At 39.7% G+C, this 18,198-nt stretch overlaps 1 protein-coding gene across 8 annotated transcripts in view; it reads left to right on the top strand.

The window, feature by feature from the left end:
• Positions 1-18,198, top strand: part of LOC115209795 (rho GTPase-activating protein 39) — a 511,104-nt gene that overhangs the window by 208,470 nt on the left and 284,436 nt on the right. For all 8 annotated transcript variants that reach the window (XM_029778335.2, XM_029778339.2, XM_029778338.2 and 5 more), the window contains one exon: positions 5,604-5,705. In XM_029778335.2, the coding sequence (XP_029634195.1) occupies positions 5,604-5,705 (102 nt within the window). The remainder of the gene's footprint in view (positions 1-5,603; positions 5,706-18,198) is intronic.

The following is an 18,198-nucleotide window of genomic DNA, read 5'->3' as shown; positions in this document are numbered from 1 at the left end:
CCTGAATGAGGGTTGTTTAAGGATGATGAATGAAATGCCCATATTTCTAGAGGTGAATTATTCAAACCCCAAAGAATTTCTCAACACATATCTCTCTCTCTCTTCCTTTGCTCAACCATCTCATTTATATTCTGATCCCCATCCCTTGTGAATATGCCCATCATTTTGCCACCATTTCTATCCTGCTGTCTCATACACACTCTCTCTCTCCTTCTGCACTTCCCTCAGGTTAGGTAACCATGTATTTCCTTTGTGGTTGCACACCTGTTTCTGTCCTCGTTCCTGATCTCTCTGTCTCATTATAACCTTTCATCATGCAACACAAGATCACCTCCTCTAATTCCCCCTCCCCTCTTGAAAGGCTTTTTTTTTTTATTTTGCAAGTACTTAGTGACCCTGTCAGTGCAGGTGCCGTTTAAAAGCATCCAGTCCACACTGTGAAGAGGTTGGTGTTCAGAACGGCATCTAGCTGTAAAAACCTTGCCAAAACTGACCTTGCCTGTGCTTGTGCCACATAAAAAAGAACTAAGTCCACACTACTGAGTGCTTGGTGTTAGGAAGGGCATCCAGTTGTAAAAATCCTGCCAAGACAGTCACAGAAGCCTGGTGCAGGCTTCTGCTTGGCCGGCTCTTGTCAAACCATCCCACCCATCCTAGCATGGAAGTGATGATGGCTATAATGCACCCCCACTACTTCTGCTCATGATCAGAGATGCACATATCATCAGTCACTCAGGGACATGCTCAACTGGTTATGGTCAAACAACTTGACAAGCAAATCTGTGGTATTGAGCAGGATATTTGATGTAGCTCATCTTTTCATACCAAGGCAAAACATACATGATAACACTTCTAATCAGATAAGATCAAAAGCCTGAGAGCCACTGCCTGGAACTGCATCAGGGCATTTATTATTATTATTATTATTATTATTATTATTATTATTATAATAAACACTGAAAATGCTCTGAGACCAACTTCCGTCACTTTCCAGGGAGAAAAACTAGAAATAGTTGATAGTTTCCGTTACCTAGGTGACCAAGTCAGCAGCGGGGGCGGGTGTGCTGAAAGTGTAACTGCTAGAGTAAGAATAGCTTGGGCAAAGTTCAGAGAGCTCTTACCCCTGCTGGTGACAAAAGGCCTCTCGCACAGAGTGAAAGGCAGACTGTATGATGCGTGTGTACGAACAGCCATGCTACATGGCAGTGAAACATGGGCCGTGACTGCTGAGGATATGCGTAAGCTCGCAAGAAATGAAGCCAGTATGCTCCGATGGATGTGTAATGTCAGTGTTCATAATCGACAGAGTGTAAGTACCTTGAGAGAAAAGCTGGACCTAAGAAGCATCAGTTGTGGTGTGCAAGAGAGACGATTGCACTGGTATGGTCATGTGGCGAGAATGGATGAAGATAGTTGTGTGAAAAAGTGCCACACCCTAGCGGTTCAGGGAACCTGTGGAAGAGGCAGACCCAGGAAAACCTGGGACGAGGTGGTGAAGCACGACCTTCAAACTTTAGGTCTCACTGAGGAAATGACTTGAGACTGAGTCTTCTGGAAGTGTGCTGTGCGCGAGAAGACCCGGCAGGACAAGTGAGTCCATAACCCGTGGCCTTCTACTTGGGATGGAGCCAGCCTATGTATGCATACCTTCCCTTCTTGGGACACAAAACTCTACTTGTGAAGACCTGTTGAGGCAAGTGAGGATCAGAATCGAAATCGATCAATGGAAATTGCAGATGTGTTACCAGTGCCGGTGGCATGTCGATACTCTACTTGAAGACCCGTTGAGGCAAGTGAGGATCAGAATGGAAATCGATCAATGGAAATTGCAGATGTGTTACCAGTGCCGGTGGCATGTAAGAGAACCTTCCGTTTCGCGACCGTTGCCAGCACCGCCCTGTTTCGTGTCCGTTGCCAGCCTCGCCTGGCCCTTGTGCCGGTGGCACATAAAAAGCACCATCCGTTCGTGGCCGTTTGCCAGCTCTGTCTGGCACCTGTGCGGGTGGCACGTAAAAAGCACCCACTACACTCACGGAGTGGTTGGCGTTAGGAAGGGCATCCAGCCGTAGAAACACTGCCAGATTTGACTGGGCCTGATGAAGCCTTCTGGCTTCACAGACCCCAGTAGAACCGTCCAACCCATGCTAGCATGGAAAACGGACGCTAAATGATGATGATGATGATGATTATTATTATTATTAAGAGAGCAATGTCTGCCATCAAAGTGACACTAGGGTACAAATAATATGAAACCCAATAGAGCCCTCATGACTATCCATCTGATAAGAGTACCCCAACATATGGTTATGATGCTCCCCCACTACTTCTGCTCATGATCAGAGATGCACATATCATCAGCCACTAAGGGACATACATGCTCAAGTAGTTATGGTCAAGCAACTGACAGGCAAATCTGTGGTATTGAGCAGAATATTTGCTGTAGGCCATCTTTCATACCAAGATAAAACATGTACATGATAACATTTCCAATCAGTTACGATCGGAAGCCATGAGAGTCACTGCCTGGTACTGCATCAGAGTATTTATTATTTATTATTATTTATTATTATTATTATTATTGTTATATTAATAGAGGAACTATAATGGTGATTATGATTGTCTATAGTTTGGCTGTTTTAGGGCAGCAATTTGCTACCAATTTGGTAGAATCTTGTAAAATACTGAGTTGCAAAACTATCAACTGAGCTTATATTATCCATGCAATTAGTAGGTAAATTTCCTTATTGAGGTGTTTAAAATAGATATAAAAAAAAAATCTCTGATAAAAACTATGTACTTGAATTATGCACATTGTCTTCACCAGATGACTAAAAATGAGGCCCACTCCCACTGTATTCTGTAGATCTTCTAAAAAAATTTAATTAATTGATTCTTTGTACTCTCCCTTCCTTTTATTTATTTATTTATATATTTTTTGTAGGTTTAAATCCCAGCCCCTTCCGAGACTATTTCTTCTAAATTCATTGATAATCTCAGCTGACCGTTGTTTTTCAGTTCTTTCTTACATTTGTGAGATCCTTATTGGGACATTTTCCTGGTTGTCCTATTGCTGATAGTCCGAGATACCCCCGAACTGATAGACTGAGCATGGCTAAGATACCTTTTAGTCCTTTACTTGTTTTGGTCATTTGACTTCAGCCATGCTGGAGCAGGTTTTTTCTTTTTTTATAGTCAAACAAAGCGACCTCAGGACTTAGTTTTTGTAAGCCTAGTACTTATTCTATTGGACTCTTTTGCTGAACTGCCAAGTTACTAGGATGTAAGCACACCGACACTGGCTGTCAAGCAGTGATGGGGGGACAAATACTGACACAAAGACACTCACACATAGATATATACAGTTTCTGTCTACCGAATCCACTCTCAAGGCTTTGGTTGTCCTGAGACTATAGTAGAAGACACCTGGCCAAACTGCCATGCAGTGGGACTGAACCCAGAACCATGTGGTTGGGAAGCAAGCTTCTTACTACAACCTGGGGCTAAACTCTGTACATGTCTCAAAATTGGCCAATGGGATGAAAACCTCTCAGATATAAGGTTGATATTACAAGCAATTAGTCTGTTGCAATGTCTTCATGTGTCAGGCCTTAAAGTTCAGCTGATCCTGAAGCCACAATGAATACTGAACGGACGATCAGCAGTTTGAATGTCTACTAAATGATAAGTGTCATCACCAATTTCGTTTCCCATCTATGTTATAAGATTTCTCAGTTTTCCTTGTATAGTGGTTTTAGAGAAACATGTAGGCAATTTGTACAGATTTGAACAAACAAAAACATATTTGGGGGTTTGTTTACTGCTGAAGACAAGTTGCTCTTGTGTATCATCTACCTATATAAAAGAGGGGAAAAAACTTGCACACTTTGGCTTTGGTAAGGATTCAATGGCACTAGACGTGCTAGGATCGAGCTGAAAATTTACACACCTATAGAAGGCGTGGTGTAGTTATGGCCAGAGTAGGTTTCAAGTCTCTATCTCGATAACAGAAGCTTGAAACAGTGCATTCTCTGCGAGTGAGTGGGTGTCATACACTATTGCCTTGAGTTGTGTTCACACAACATGTTGGATTCTACACATGACTGCGCATGTTTGCGCAAATGCAACAGCAAAATGGGATGAAAACACGTTCAGTTTTTGAGATTTTCGAAAAACAAAATATGAGCCTATACATAGAAAAATTTCCTGAATCAATTGGAGCAAGCTTGAATTCTCTAGCTTGAAACTTGCAAATTCTAGCAGTTTTTAGTGTGCCTTTTTTAGGAGTTCTCAGTAGAAAATGGTGTCAAAAAATTATATATATAGCTGAAGTTGTCTGTGTATGGCAGGTTTGGTAGCCTTCAACTAACACTATCTCCTCCGAGACCCTGCGGTGCAAGTTGACCAAAATTGAGAGTATGATAGAAGAAGGCTTGCTCTTCCTTCCGTAGGAGAAAAAATTCAAATTGGACCATGTTAATACCAAAAATTATTTACATCAAAAAGGTGCTTTTTTTCTATGAAAATCCCTATTTTTTAACGATTTTTTGACTGCTGTGTCGCCATTTTTCAGTGTATTTCAACCAGAAAAATGTTCACTCAAAGAGAATAACAAGCTACATAATGCAAAAATTTTACTTTTCAAAAATTCAAATTCTAAAGTGTTGAAAAGAAACCAAAGCGATACTGCTAGTTGTTTTATAAAACGAAAGCTTTATTAATAACAGGAATGTTATAATGTAACAAGAAATAAAGAGTATGTGGGTTTTTTTGTTTTGGGTGGTTGGGTAGGTAGGTAGAGGATTTCATTCTTCTGTGTATCACAATCTGAAAAATAAGGATGCTATTTGAGGAAACAAAAGAGACGAGGATATATATATATAAATGTTATTTGAACCAAACCTAATTAAATAATACCACATGCTAATCGTCTGGCATCAACTGTTAGCATAGCTTTGAATGGAGTTCTTTCAAATTATTGTTTTCATTTATGACAGAAAACAAAATAATAATACACTGAGAATTGAACAATTCAGATTTCTGTTGAAAGACCCATTTAAAAAAGATTGGAATTTATATGAGAAACGGGGAATTGTTGTTTTGAGGGAGCATTCACGAGAAGAAGGGACACAACTCTTTTATAGCTAAAATAATTTGGGATGCTAAACGGGTGCTGAATAGGAATCTTTAAATATTATCTGTTATTAAATGTTATTTTGATGGGAATATACAAACTTGGACACATTTAACTTTGTAGTAAGCATTGCATAAGCCAACAAAATGGTGCAGCTGGTTCTAGTATGGCTGTTGGCAGTGAGCTGCTGCTAAGAGATTAGGTTGAGAGAATCAGTACTTTTTATTATTTATTTACTTTAATGTAACAAAGAAAATATTTTAAAATGATGGATATTAGTTGACAGTTGTTACAAGATCAACTTTGGGGTTACTTACATTCTTTATATAAGATTGCAGTATCTCCAATAAGTCTTCAGAAATCTTGAAACCACGTAGGATTAAACAATGCATTTTCTATGATTTTTCTCCTTTTCCAAAATCCATTCCAACTATTTTATGACATTGCTTTTTTAATCTCCTTGTACTTTCAGGTGGGAATGGGTTGAGATTATTGAACCAAAAACTAAGGAACCCATGTATGCCAACCTGACCACTGGTGAATGTGTTTGGGACCCGCCGCCTGGTGTTAAAATGTAAGTTTTTCTGATAATATTTAGTTTTATCGATCCTCCACTTGGCCTAAGCAAGCCATTTCAATATGTTATTGAGAAAATTCAATGTGTAATAATTTCTTTGCATAAGCATCATTAATATTAAAATTGGTAGAGCATTGGGAAAAATTAACATTTGTCAAATTGTTTAATTTGTTAAGTTGATTGACTAGCTTTCTAATTTTGGCTCAGGATCAGCCATTTTGAGGGGAAGGGTAAAATTGATTACATTGATTTCAGTATTTGACTGGTATCTTATCCCTGAAAGGATAAAAGGCAAAATTGACTTTGGTTAGATTTGAACTCAGAACATAAAGAGCCAAGGGAAATGCTGCTCAGTGTTTTGTCCAACATGCTAACAATTCTGCCTGCTTACCACCTTAATAAAAATAGTAATTATAATAATAAAATGCCCTGATGCAGTACCATGAAGTGGCTCTCATGGCTTCTGATCTTAACTGACTGGAAGTGTTATCATGTACATGTTTTGTCTTGATATGTATATAAGACAGGCTACAGCAAATATTCTGCTCAATACCACAGATTTGCTTGTCAGTTGCTTGGTCTTAATCAGTCAAGCATGTCCCTTAGTGGCTGACGATACGTGGGGAGCATCATAACCATGTGTTGAGAAGAATTCTTTGGGGCTTCAATAATTCAGTTAAAAAATCATGGGTGTTTCATTCTACATCCTTAAACAAACCTTCAGAGATCTTTTGAGAGCAATGGGTTTCTTGAACTGAAGAAAATTCTAACTGAGCCTCACCTGCAAGGTCATTGACTGTTTATCTTAATATGAGATCACCATGTTGCGCTCATATGGTTGTGATGCATGTACCTAGTGTACCCTTATCAGATGGGTGGTCATGATGGGTAAATTGGCTTCATATATTTGTACCCCAGTGTCACTTTAATGGCATGCATTACTCTCTCACTCAATAATAATTATTAAAGATAGGGAAGAAAATACTTGTAGACTAATAGATGTGTTCCCACTGATAAAGATATATCTGTAACGGAATTTGACATATTAAGTAAATGTAAGGATCTGGAAACTGAATTACAAAAGATGTGGCATCTTAAAGTGAGAAGTGTTCCTATTATTGTAGGTGCCCTAGGTATGATAAAAAAGGGATATCAGAAACATTTAGATAACATCCCAGGAGAGCCATGCCTCAGGGAAACCCAAAAGATTGTGCTGACAAGTACTGCCCACATCCTTAGAAAAACCCTATCAATTTAAATATCTGTGTTGCATTACATGAAGATATTTCACTACTGCCCCCTGCCTCTTCCCCTCTCCAAGCTTTCAGGTCATACTGTAACATCTCTTATCCTTCACTCACCCTAGGATGCTGGGTGTATCTCAGCAAGGGATTGTAACAAACATGTAGATAACAATAACAGTAATAATGATTTTTTTTTCTAATTTTAGCACATGACCAGCAATTTTGAAGGGAGGGGCAAACAGATTACTTTTACCTTAGTGCTTTAGTGGTACTTTATTTTATTGACCCCATAGGGATGACAGGAAAAATGAACCTCAGGGAAAGAGTATAATAAGTTGGATGAAATGCTGCTTGGCATTTTGTCTGATGCCCTAACGATTTTGCCAGCTTGCACAAAGCCAGCAATTTTAGGGAGAGGGGCTAACCAATTACATCGACTTGAATGCTCAACTGGTACTTATTTTGTTTAACCTGACAGGAGAGAATGAAAGGCAAAGACAAGACTCTGGTGGCATTTGAATTCAAAATGTAAAGAGTTGGATGAAATGCCACTAAAAAGTTTGTCCAACATGTTGTCAATTAGCCAGCTCACCACCTCGATAATAGCAACATATGATAAGATCCCAAAGATGTGATAATAGAAGTGGATATCAAAGAAATTGAGAAATATCAGGACTTAGGCAGAGAGAGAGAGAGAGAGAGAGAGAGAGAGAGAGAGAGAGAGGAAGTGATTGTGGAAGGCAAAGTCGATAATGGTTCTTGTGGCTATTGGTACACTTGACACAAAACCCAAACTGTTATCTAAGAATAGTGGAATTAAGACGGTCTGTGTTGATCAGCAGAAAAGTGCTAGCCTGAAATTCTGCATGAATCTTACGAGTAGAATGTAATAGCTATGATGATTGCACTACGGAGGAACCTCTAGGTGACTCTGATCATGCTATGATCATCGCCAATCTGGCTCTTGCGGGCAACGAAAACCTGAACCATCTACAATCTGCTTCCTTCGATTGGAAGAGAGCAGATTGGAACCTGTACCACACTGAACTACAGCACCCAAACTGGCGTGAATTCTACAACTCTGGAGATGTGAATACTATACTCCAGAGTATCCTGGACTCAATATGGGCAGCATGTGCAGCATCTGTGCCACGTAAACAAAAAAGAAGAACCACCCCAAAAGGGCAATTTGGGAAACTTCAGCGGTCCGACTTGCCAGGAGGGAACGTCGGACTGCTGAACGGGAATACAGGTTGCATAAATCAGACACCAACAGGAAGAAGCGGAATAAATCCTCCAACCATCTCAAGCAAGTGACAAAAAAAGCAGTGCTTGAATTTGAACAGTGCATAGCAGCCAATCCTGACAGCAAGGTTTTCTGGAAATATGTGCACTCAAAGCAGAGACCTCACTCTCCAGTGGGCCCTCTTCGCAACCCTCACACAACCAGATCACTGACGACCCCAAGGAATGCGCAGAACTCATTGCCGAGTACTATGCAAACATATTCACTGTTGAAAGTCAAAATGTACCATCTTCACCATCACTAACAGCAAACTCCATAACAACTATGGAATTTACACCTGCAATGCTGCGACGTCACCTTCAAAATAAGCGCAACTATGCTTCCCTGGTCTCGATGGAGTTACATACCTGCTTCTCAAACGTGGCAGGCACTTCCTTTTACACCAGCTTTCTATTTTCTTCCAGTACTGTCTCAACAATGGTGCTACTCCGGAGCAGTGGAAAACTGCCAGTGTCATTCCTCTGTTCAAAAAGGGCGACCGCACATCACCTGTCAACTATCGCCCAGTCAGTCTCACTAGCTGTATTGCAAAACTGATGGAATCGTGTGTCAGAGAAACACTCTGGAACTTCTGGAGCTCTCACAGTCTCATCCGACCCTCACAATATGGATTTGTCCCTAACTCCAGCTGCAGTGACCAGCTTGTCGAGTTCCTTGAGGACATTACTCAGATTACTGACAGTGGCTCATGGGTGGATGTTGTCTACCTTGACTTTGCTAAGGCTTTCAACTCTGTGCCACACAAAAGGCTTATGGTGAAACTCTCTGCAATGGGTGTGGGGGATGACCTTTTAAACTGGTTGAAATCCTTCATCCTCAGCTGAAAGGAGGTAGTCAAAGTTCTAGGACAGCACTCTACACCATATGAGATGTCATCGGGTGTACCACAGGGATCTGTCCTTAGTCCCCTCTTGTTTGTGGCATACATTAACGACATAGATGCCAATTTAAAGAATGCCACAGTATTGAAATATGCAGACGACATCAAGCTGTACCTTGAAATCAAGAGGACAGATCCTGATGTCTACAACTCTTTCCTGCAATCAGACCTAGACACAATGCAGCAATGGATCACAGACTGGCAACTGAAACTGGCTGTGGACAAGTGTACCACCATGCATTTTGGGAGAAAAAACCCTGCGTTCACTTACTCCCTCCACAACACTGATATCAAGAAATCCTCTTGCGAGCGTGACCTAGGCATCACTGTCAGCAGTGATTTGCGTTGGTCAAAGCATATCTCTAAGATTGTCAGGAAGGCCGAGGGTGTCTTGGCATCACTCAGCAGGTCTTTTGTTAGCCGCTCTCCAGCCATCTATTTAAAACTGTATACAGCTATGGTACGACCACACTTGGAATTCGCATCATCAGTTTGGAACCCCTATCTTGCACAGAACATTGACCTCCTGGAATCTGTCCAGAGACGTGCAACCAAACGCATACCCTCCATCAGACACCCACCATATTCTGAGCGCCTCGTTTCCCTGGGCATGGATTCACTGAAGCTCCGGCGTTTGGCGACGGACTTGGTAAACACCACAACAGTTATCAACCACCTCACCAACAACAACACTGAACACCTTTTGATCTCCATGTGTCTAACACACGTGGACATGCCTACAAAGTCAGAAAACAATACAGCTCCCATGACTTTCGGAAACATTTTTTCACGCTCAGAGTTGCTGAAGCATGGAATAAACTGCCTGCGTCAGTTGTTGACTGCCATGACACTGCATCTTTTAAGGCCCTCATGCTTTCCGAAATCCGCCGAAACTACACCTGATTATATATACACTTTAGATGAGTTGTAGTGCACCTGAGCACTGTACACAATTATTATTATTATTATTATTATTTATGATGATGGTATTGTAATTATTTAATAATAATGATAGTTTATATATATATCCCAAATTGTTATAAAGTATAGAAATGTGTCAAAACATTTATTTTTGACTTGTTGCTATTGTTTATACAACATCTATTTTATGACAAGCTAATTTCATAAGAATACAATGCCTTGTTTTACATAAAATGTTGGCTTTCTAAAACTGTACTCATTACTAAACATTTGTTTATTTATTAACAATTGTATTCTTCTTATCGTCAGAATAGAAACTCTGTATGGAGCATGTGCTGATACAAGCTATTTTTATAAACACTTTTTATTTAACAAAGCATGTAAAAATAGTGTTAAGTTTATTCTCTTTTCTAATATTGGATTTTGCTTTATTTTAAGTATACAGGATTTATTGTTTTACGTAGAATCTCATTCTTTTGAGAAACAATCTAGGCTAATCAGTATGTAATAGCATCAAAATATAAATCTCTTGATCAGCTCTTAACTTTGTACAGACTTTCTATCATCATCATCATCATCATCATTTGGCATCCACTTTTCCATACTTGCATGGGTCAGATGGAATTTTTTGAGCCAGATTATCTGTTGGGATGCCCTTTCTGTCACCAGCTCTCAACCTGCTTCCAAGCAAGGTCATATTTCCCTGAGAGGAGACATATTTTTCATGAGAGACTAGAAACTAACAGCATCACTTGTATGGTGATAAATGGTGTATCTTTCTGATATGTCCTGCAATGGAAAAAACAAAATTTGCAAATTGAATGATGAAATTCAGTGGCCACGTTTACCAGGTCATTGTGGTCATTGAAAGTAACTTGCTGAAATTAAATCCATGATTCATGTTCTGCTATGTGTGTGTGTTTCATGAATGCATATTCCTCTTTGTAAATAAGCCAGATGCACCAGGATTCCAGGTGCTGCAGTCAGTTCAAAATGCATCTTATTAAAATGTTGTGGCTATGTTCTAGATGTGACATCATTATAAGTTCACAGCAAAAGCAAATTCAATTGCTGTCATTTAAAAACAAGGAAAAGCATCAAATTTGATATTTGATTGAAATGAAAAACTAATTGTACAGTTGGAATTTTTTTTCTAATTTTTGCATCTCTTTTAGAATTTTATTTTCAATTTGTCTTTCTTTCAGTAAATGATACAGTGTATTGTTGAGATTAGTGAGTAGACAGGTATTAAGTGATGATGGTTATCTGATTTAATGTGGAACAAATGCATTATATTGGAAAAATAATAGTAGATAATTTTAGTGAGAAATAAACAAGACCAACAATAAGTGCAGGAGTGGCTGTGTGGTAAGTAGCTTGCTTACCAACCACATGGTTCCAGGTTCAGTCCCACTGTGTGGCACCTTGGGCAAGTGTCTTCTACTATAGCCTCGGGCCGACCAAAGCCTTCAGAGTGGATTTGGTAGAAAGAAACTGAAAGAAGCCCATTGTGTATATGTATATATGTGTGTGTGTGTGTATGTTTGTGTGTCTGTGTTTGTCCCCCTAGCATTATTTGACAACCGGTGCTGGTGCGTTTATGTCCCTGTAACTTAGCGGTTCGGCAAAAGAAACCGATGGAATAAGTACTAGGCTTACAAAGAATAAGTCCTGGGGTCGATTTGCTTGACTAAAGGCAGTGCTCCAGCATGGCCGCAGTCAAATGACTGAAGCAAGTAAAAGGGTAAGACCTATTTACTTTGCATCATGTACCACACTAAATAACATTGATATATTTTACATAAAAATAGCTGGAATATAAAAAAAATTTTGTTAAATTGTCATATTTAGTTTAATTTCTAGAAAACACAGTTTTTGATAATATTTATTTGTTTAAGAAATACATAATGTGGTGAGAAAAAAAGACCTCTCCAAGAATCTCAGATTTACCATACTTGATAAATGATTTAATGGGTGATGGAAATTGAGGGGGAAAAAACTGTTATCGCCCACCTAACTTAACTAGCATCATACAAAGAATGTGTAGAATAGGGGAAGGTTTTCTGCTGCATTCTGTATTTTAACCATTCTTCCAAATTGATGACTTGGAATTCTGAAAAATGTTTCTTTTCGAAATGTCTGGGTTTAAGAAAACAAACACGAGTTTTAAATGTTATTGTTTTGTTTCAGTGGCACACATTGTCATATTGTTCTTTGGGTGGTTTCAAAATGAAGTTCTGGTGAAAATAGAAACTATTTCAGATTGCTTTAGAAGACACCAATTTTCAAGAAGACTCCATCATCTTCAATACATTGAATATTAGCTGTTAGAAATGTTCTTTTCTTTTATAAAACTCTATGGAACGGTGCTTGGTTCTTATTCTTTTTTTCTTTTGATTCAATTTTGTTGTCCTACTTTTAGTCTTCTCAAGTTATCAAGAAGCTGGACGTGTGTGTGTGTGTGTGTAACTATTTGGAAATCAATACTTTATTGCTGCAAGATTTATAATTATATTTAAAAGATCAATATCTGTAGAAAGAAAGACTCTGTCTCTAAGTGATGGCTTCATATTTATATGTCTTTCATTGAAATTTCAGTGAGTGCTGGAAGACTACACTTAAAATGGATTTTTGTCTCTTTTTCTTGGTAAATGACACCTTTACTTGTATTACTGAGATTAGTGAGTAGAAGGGTATTATCTGACTTAAATATTTAATGTGAACAAACACACTACACTGGAAGAAAAAGTAAGAGAAAATTTGAGTAGATTTCTCTTAGAAATTGTGTTCATTTATTGCATAAATGAATTAGAATGGTATATGACTATAGGGGACTATTTTGTTACAAACTTAGGCAGACATCATTTTAAATTTTGTTGAGAATATATTTTTATTTTTCAAGTGTGATTTGTTTATAATTAGCTCAAGCATGCTGCACATTACAACAGCGAAGAAATAAAACCATTTTTTGTTGTTGCTGAGGAATTAAAATCGGAAATGAAGTTTTGTTTTTTTCATCAATATAATATTTCTTGTAAAAAATATGAATAATAAATATTATTCTAAATCACAGAATGTCTTCAATCTGGTGGCTTCTTCAACAATATATGATTTTATTCATGGAATTAAACATAATTGTTGATATAGGCACAGGTGCCGCTGTTTGGTAAAGAAGTTTACTTCCTAATAATCATCATCATCATCGTTTAACGTCTGCTTTCCATGCTAGCATGGGTTGGACGTATGACTGAGGGCTGGCGAACCAGATGGCTGCACCAGGCTTCAATCTTGATCTGGCAGAGTTTCTACAGCTTGATGCCCTTCTTAACGCCAACCACTCCGAGAGTGTAGTGGGTGCTTTTATGTGCTACCAGCACGGGGCCAGTCAGGCGGCACTGGCAACGACCTCGCTCGAATCTTTTACACATGCCATCGGAGTGGGTGCCAGTAAGGCGATGCTGGTAACGATCACACTCGAAGGATCAATCCACAGCATGGTACCTTGGCCCACAAAGCTTTGTGTATTAATTTGGTAGATGGAAACTGAAAGAAGCCCAGATCGCTAGCCACTACACTTTCTGTATTTTCTCTCCTTGTTTCTTTCTGTGTTCCTTTCTGTGGAAGAGTGTAGGCTCAAAACGTTAAAGACTTTTTTTACTTCCTGAGCGTTATACTAATACATCTGTTTGTTGTCTACACCACCTGTTTTCGTCTTGTTTGTTTTTGTTAATTCTCCCCATACATACATACATACATACATAGACTAGTGGTACAACACTGCACCAATATTTTCTGGAAATAGCAGTCGATAATATTCAATGCTATAGTAAAGCTTCACTATATATATATATATACACACACACACACACCAGTGAGTGGACAAATGAAAGTCGGGCACTCAACCAATTTATTGGGAGTTACATGTAAGGATCAAAACATTTTGATTCAAATTTGCTGGTACTCTTGAGTTTCAAGTACAATGTGTTCACCTGATTGATATGTAGGTAGGTAGCTAGCTGGTGTGTATAATAATAATAATAATAATAATAATAATAATGAATTATTGTATACAGTGCTCAGGTGCACCACAACTTGTCAAAAGTATAAAGCATATGCAGTAAGGTACAAATGTCTGGAAAGCGAACAATGTATGAGTCAGATACATGCTTGTGTGTATATGGAGGGGAGGAAATCAGGTGTAGTGTTGGCAAATCTCAGGAAGCATGGAAGTTTTAAAGGATGCAGTACTCCGACAACTAACAACTGATGCCGGCAGTCTGTTCCATGCTTCAGCAACTCTCAGCGTGAAAAAATGATTCCGAAAGTCATGGAAGGAGCTGTGCTGTTTCCTGATTTTGTATATATATATATATAAAAACACCATCCGAAGACCCGGCAAGACTAGTCAGGCCATAACCCATGGCCCCTACCTGGGACGTAGTCAGTCCACCTGTGCATACCTTCCTTCTTGAGACACTTGTGAAGACCTGTTGAGGCAAGTGAAAATCAAATCAAAACAAATCAAAATAGATGAACATCAATGGAATTTGTATCATTGTGGTACCAGTGCCGGTGGCACGTGGCACATAAGAAAACCATCCGAACGTGGCCGTAGCCAGTACCGCATCGACTGGCCTCCATGCTGTGGGCACGTAACAAGCACCATCCGATCGTGGCCGTTTGCCAGCCTCATCTGGCACCTGTGTCGGTGGCACATAAAAACACCATCCGAGCGTGGCCGTCTGCCAGCTCGTCTGGCACCTGTGTCGGTGGCACATAAAAAACACCATCCGAGCGTGGCCGTCTGCCAGCCTCGTCTGGCACCTGTGTCGGTGGCACATAAAAAACACCATCCGAGCGTGGCCGTTTGTCAGCCTCGTCTGGCACCTGTGTCGGTGGCACATAAAATCACCCACTACACTCTCGGAGTGGTTGGCGTTAGGAAGGGCATCCAGCTGTAGAAACACTGCCAGATCTGACTGGACTGGTGCAGCTTTCGGGCTCCCCAGACCCCAGTTGAACCGTCCAACCCATGCTAGCATGGAAAGCGGACGTTAAATGATGATGATGATGATGATGATGATGATATATATATATATATATATATATATATTAATGTCCTCCTTCCATAGTGGTATAGGTTGAATGATTTGACAGGGTCTGCTTTGGCATGGTTTCTACAGTTGGGTGCCTTTCCTAATGCCAACCACTTTAGAATGTACTGGGTGCTTTTTACATGGCATCAGCAGAAGTGAGGTGACCCAGTAACTTCCGAAGTGCAACCCTTCAACTGATGGGTGAGAAGAGCTGAGGCAGGTTGTTTCGTACCAGGTGATGAGAAGTTAGGGCATGAATGGAGGGAGAGTATTGGCAATGAGTGTGTGGCAGTGGAGGAGATACATGGCTACTTCAGTTGGCGAGAGAGGAAAGGGATCAAATGTGACGGAGCATAAGCTCAAGTTACTGGTAGGTGTATAAAGTGGATAAAGGATTGGATAGAGGGAGTGGATGGGTAAGTTTACAAGGTTATGAAAGGAGAGTTGGGGCGGAAGGGAGAGGAATGTAGTGGCACAGGTAGAGGGAGGAGGATATATTGTAGAGAAGAGATTTGAGAGGAACATAGTTTGTAGGTGGGTCTGCGATGGGGAGTGGAAGATGGAGGGGAAGGGAATATAGTGAGTAGTGAACACAGGTAGGGGTAGGTAGGTATTGGGAAGGTGAGATGTGGTGGGGAGGGGTTTGTCAGTGACAGACAGTGTGCTGGAGTGTAACGGACACTACTTGTGGATCTCGATTTTATTTAGCTGTGTGAATCTTCTCTAGCACAGCAAATTCTCAGCTGTCTCCGTTCCATCTCCTCTGTTAAGCTCAACATCTGAAGATCATTCTTCACCACTTTGTCCACATCTTTCTCGGTTGTCCTCTCCCACAGGTTTCCTCCACATTTAGGTATTGGCACTTCTTTATGCAGCTGTCTTCATCCATATGCATCACCTGACTATACCAGTGCAGTTTTTTTCTTTTGCACGCTGCATTTGATGCCTCTTATACCCTGTTTTTCTCTTAAAACACACTGTGCCATTCATGAACATTGACATTGCACATACGACAAAGCATGCTTCATTTCTTTCGAGCTTCCACATGTCCTTGGTAATCACAGCATTTCTTACAACCATGTAGCATAGTTGTTAGTACATAGGCATCATACAGTCTGCCTCACACTCTGAGGAAGAGTCCCTTTGTTACCAACAAAAATAATAACTCTCTGAACTTTGTCCGGCAGGTCCTTACTCTACATCTAGCTAATGGAAACTATTACATCTAAGGATTCCCCTGGGCATTTGTTGATAGCTACTTCCTGTGTGTTCTTAGTATTTCTTGTTCTTGCACATCTGCCCATACAAAGAACTATTTTCTCTGTTAATATTCCTGATTCAACTGCACCGTTTATGTGTCCATAGCTTGCACTAGATATGCCATATAGAATTTCTACCAATATCTTTTGCTACATACCAAGCAAAGCTATTTCCCCAAAGGTATTAGTAATTTATCTGCTTTCCTGCCTACTAGTAATTTGATCTTTACTAAATTAATTCTGAGGCCCTTTTGATTCTAGTCCATGCTGAAATTTCATCTCTAATTCTACTAGAGTTTCAGCTATAAAAACAAGGTCATCATCATAGAGAAGTTCCCATGGATGACCAGTTCTAAATCCTCTGTTATGCCTTGGAGTTAGATGAACAAGAGGGGGCTAAGAGCTGACTCTTGGTGAACTCCTACCTGCACATTAAATTCATTACTGTACTCATTACTGACTTTCACTTTACTGACAGTATCCCCATACATGGATGACTCTCAGCAGCCACTCTTCTACCCAATAGCTTCTGTATCAATCCCCTGATGAGGGAATGAGAGACCCTGTCAAAGGCATTCTCTATATCAGCAAATGCCAAGTACAGCTAAAATACTTTTGGCTAAATGCTTCTCACAAAAAAGATAGCATCAGTAGTACTTCTCCCTGGCACCAAACCAAACTGCATCTCATCTAGGCTAACTCTCTTCTTAATTTCTTGAGCTGTGACCTTTTCGGTAACTTTCTTGACCTGGTTCAGTAATTTGACATCTCTTTCACTACTTCTGGGGCATCTCCTTTACCTTTGTAGCAGTAAAGGCATCCAACTGTAGCAAATCTGCTTTAATAAACTCTATCTGACCCAAACAATCAAGGGAAAAGTGGATGTTAATACGGGGATGATCAGGGTAATATGAAATGATAGCAGAATAGATAAACCCAATGCACCCCTATACAGAGAATGAGACATTATCTTGTGTACATAATACAATATATTTGAGAGAAAAAAAGTATTGTGAATTGAGATAGTGCATTGGATATGTAATATAATGGAGTTAAAAAAACTTCAATTAACTGAAGTTATCCTTGTAATTAAAAAGCAAAAACTCCCATTAGTAAGGTTTCAAAGCCAAACACAACAAATAAAGGAGATAACTCAAATATCAGCTAACTCGAATATTTGGAAAATATAGATATTGCAGATAGGATTGGATTTTATCTATAGAAAAATGGTGAAAGTAACAGGGTGGTACTATTGGTTTTCAGCAATGAAACATACATAGATCAGTTTGATAAAACTTGGAGATGATCAGCTATATTTATTTGGTTGCCAATTCGTTTGTAAAAGCCTTTCCTGATTCCATCAAATTGGCTTGGCTTGAGATGTTGCTTTCTTGTTGGAACTCGTATGCCTCTGCTTCATATTGATGCAAAAACACGATTTTTCATTGCCAGTGATGATGTGGTAAAGAAATCTCTGTGTCCACGAGTAGCTGGTAGTGAGTAAGCAAACTGGTGGCGAAATAGGAGTACTAAAGTTTGTCCCTTTTATTCAGAGCATGTATCATCCTTGCAGTGAGTGATGATAGTATGAGAACATCCCATCCGCTGTGCCAATTCCCTACTGGATTGGCACAGATCCTTGTGAATGAGTTTGTTCAATTGATACAGAAAGTCTGGGGTCAAATTTTCCTTCCTTGAAATACGAAAACCATTTCTGCACAGCTCTTTCAGGAATTGTGCCTTCCCTGTACACAGAGCAAATGTCTTGGGTGGCTTTGGAACCT

Source organism: Octopus sinensis, linkage group LG3 (genome assembly GCF_006345805.1).
Source record: "Octopus sinensis linkage group LG3, ASM634580v1, whole genome shotgun sequence".
NCBI classification, from domain to species: Eukaryota; Metazoa; Mollusca; class Cephalopoda; order Octopoda; family Octopodidae; genus Octopus; species Octopus sinensis.
Note: the sequence above shows the minus strand (reverse complement) of the source record. Positions and strands in the feature narration are given on the sequence as shown.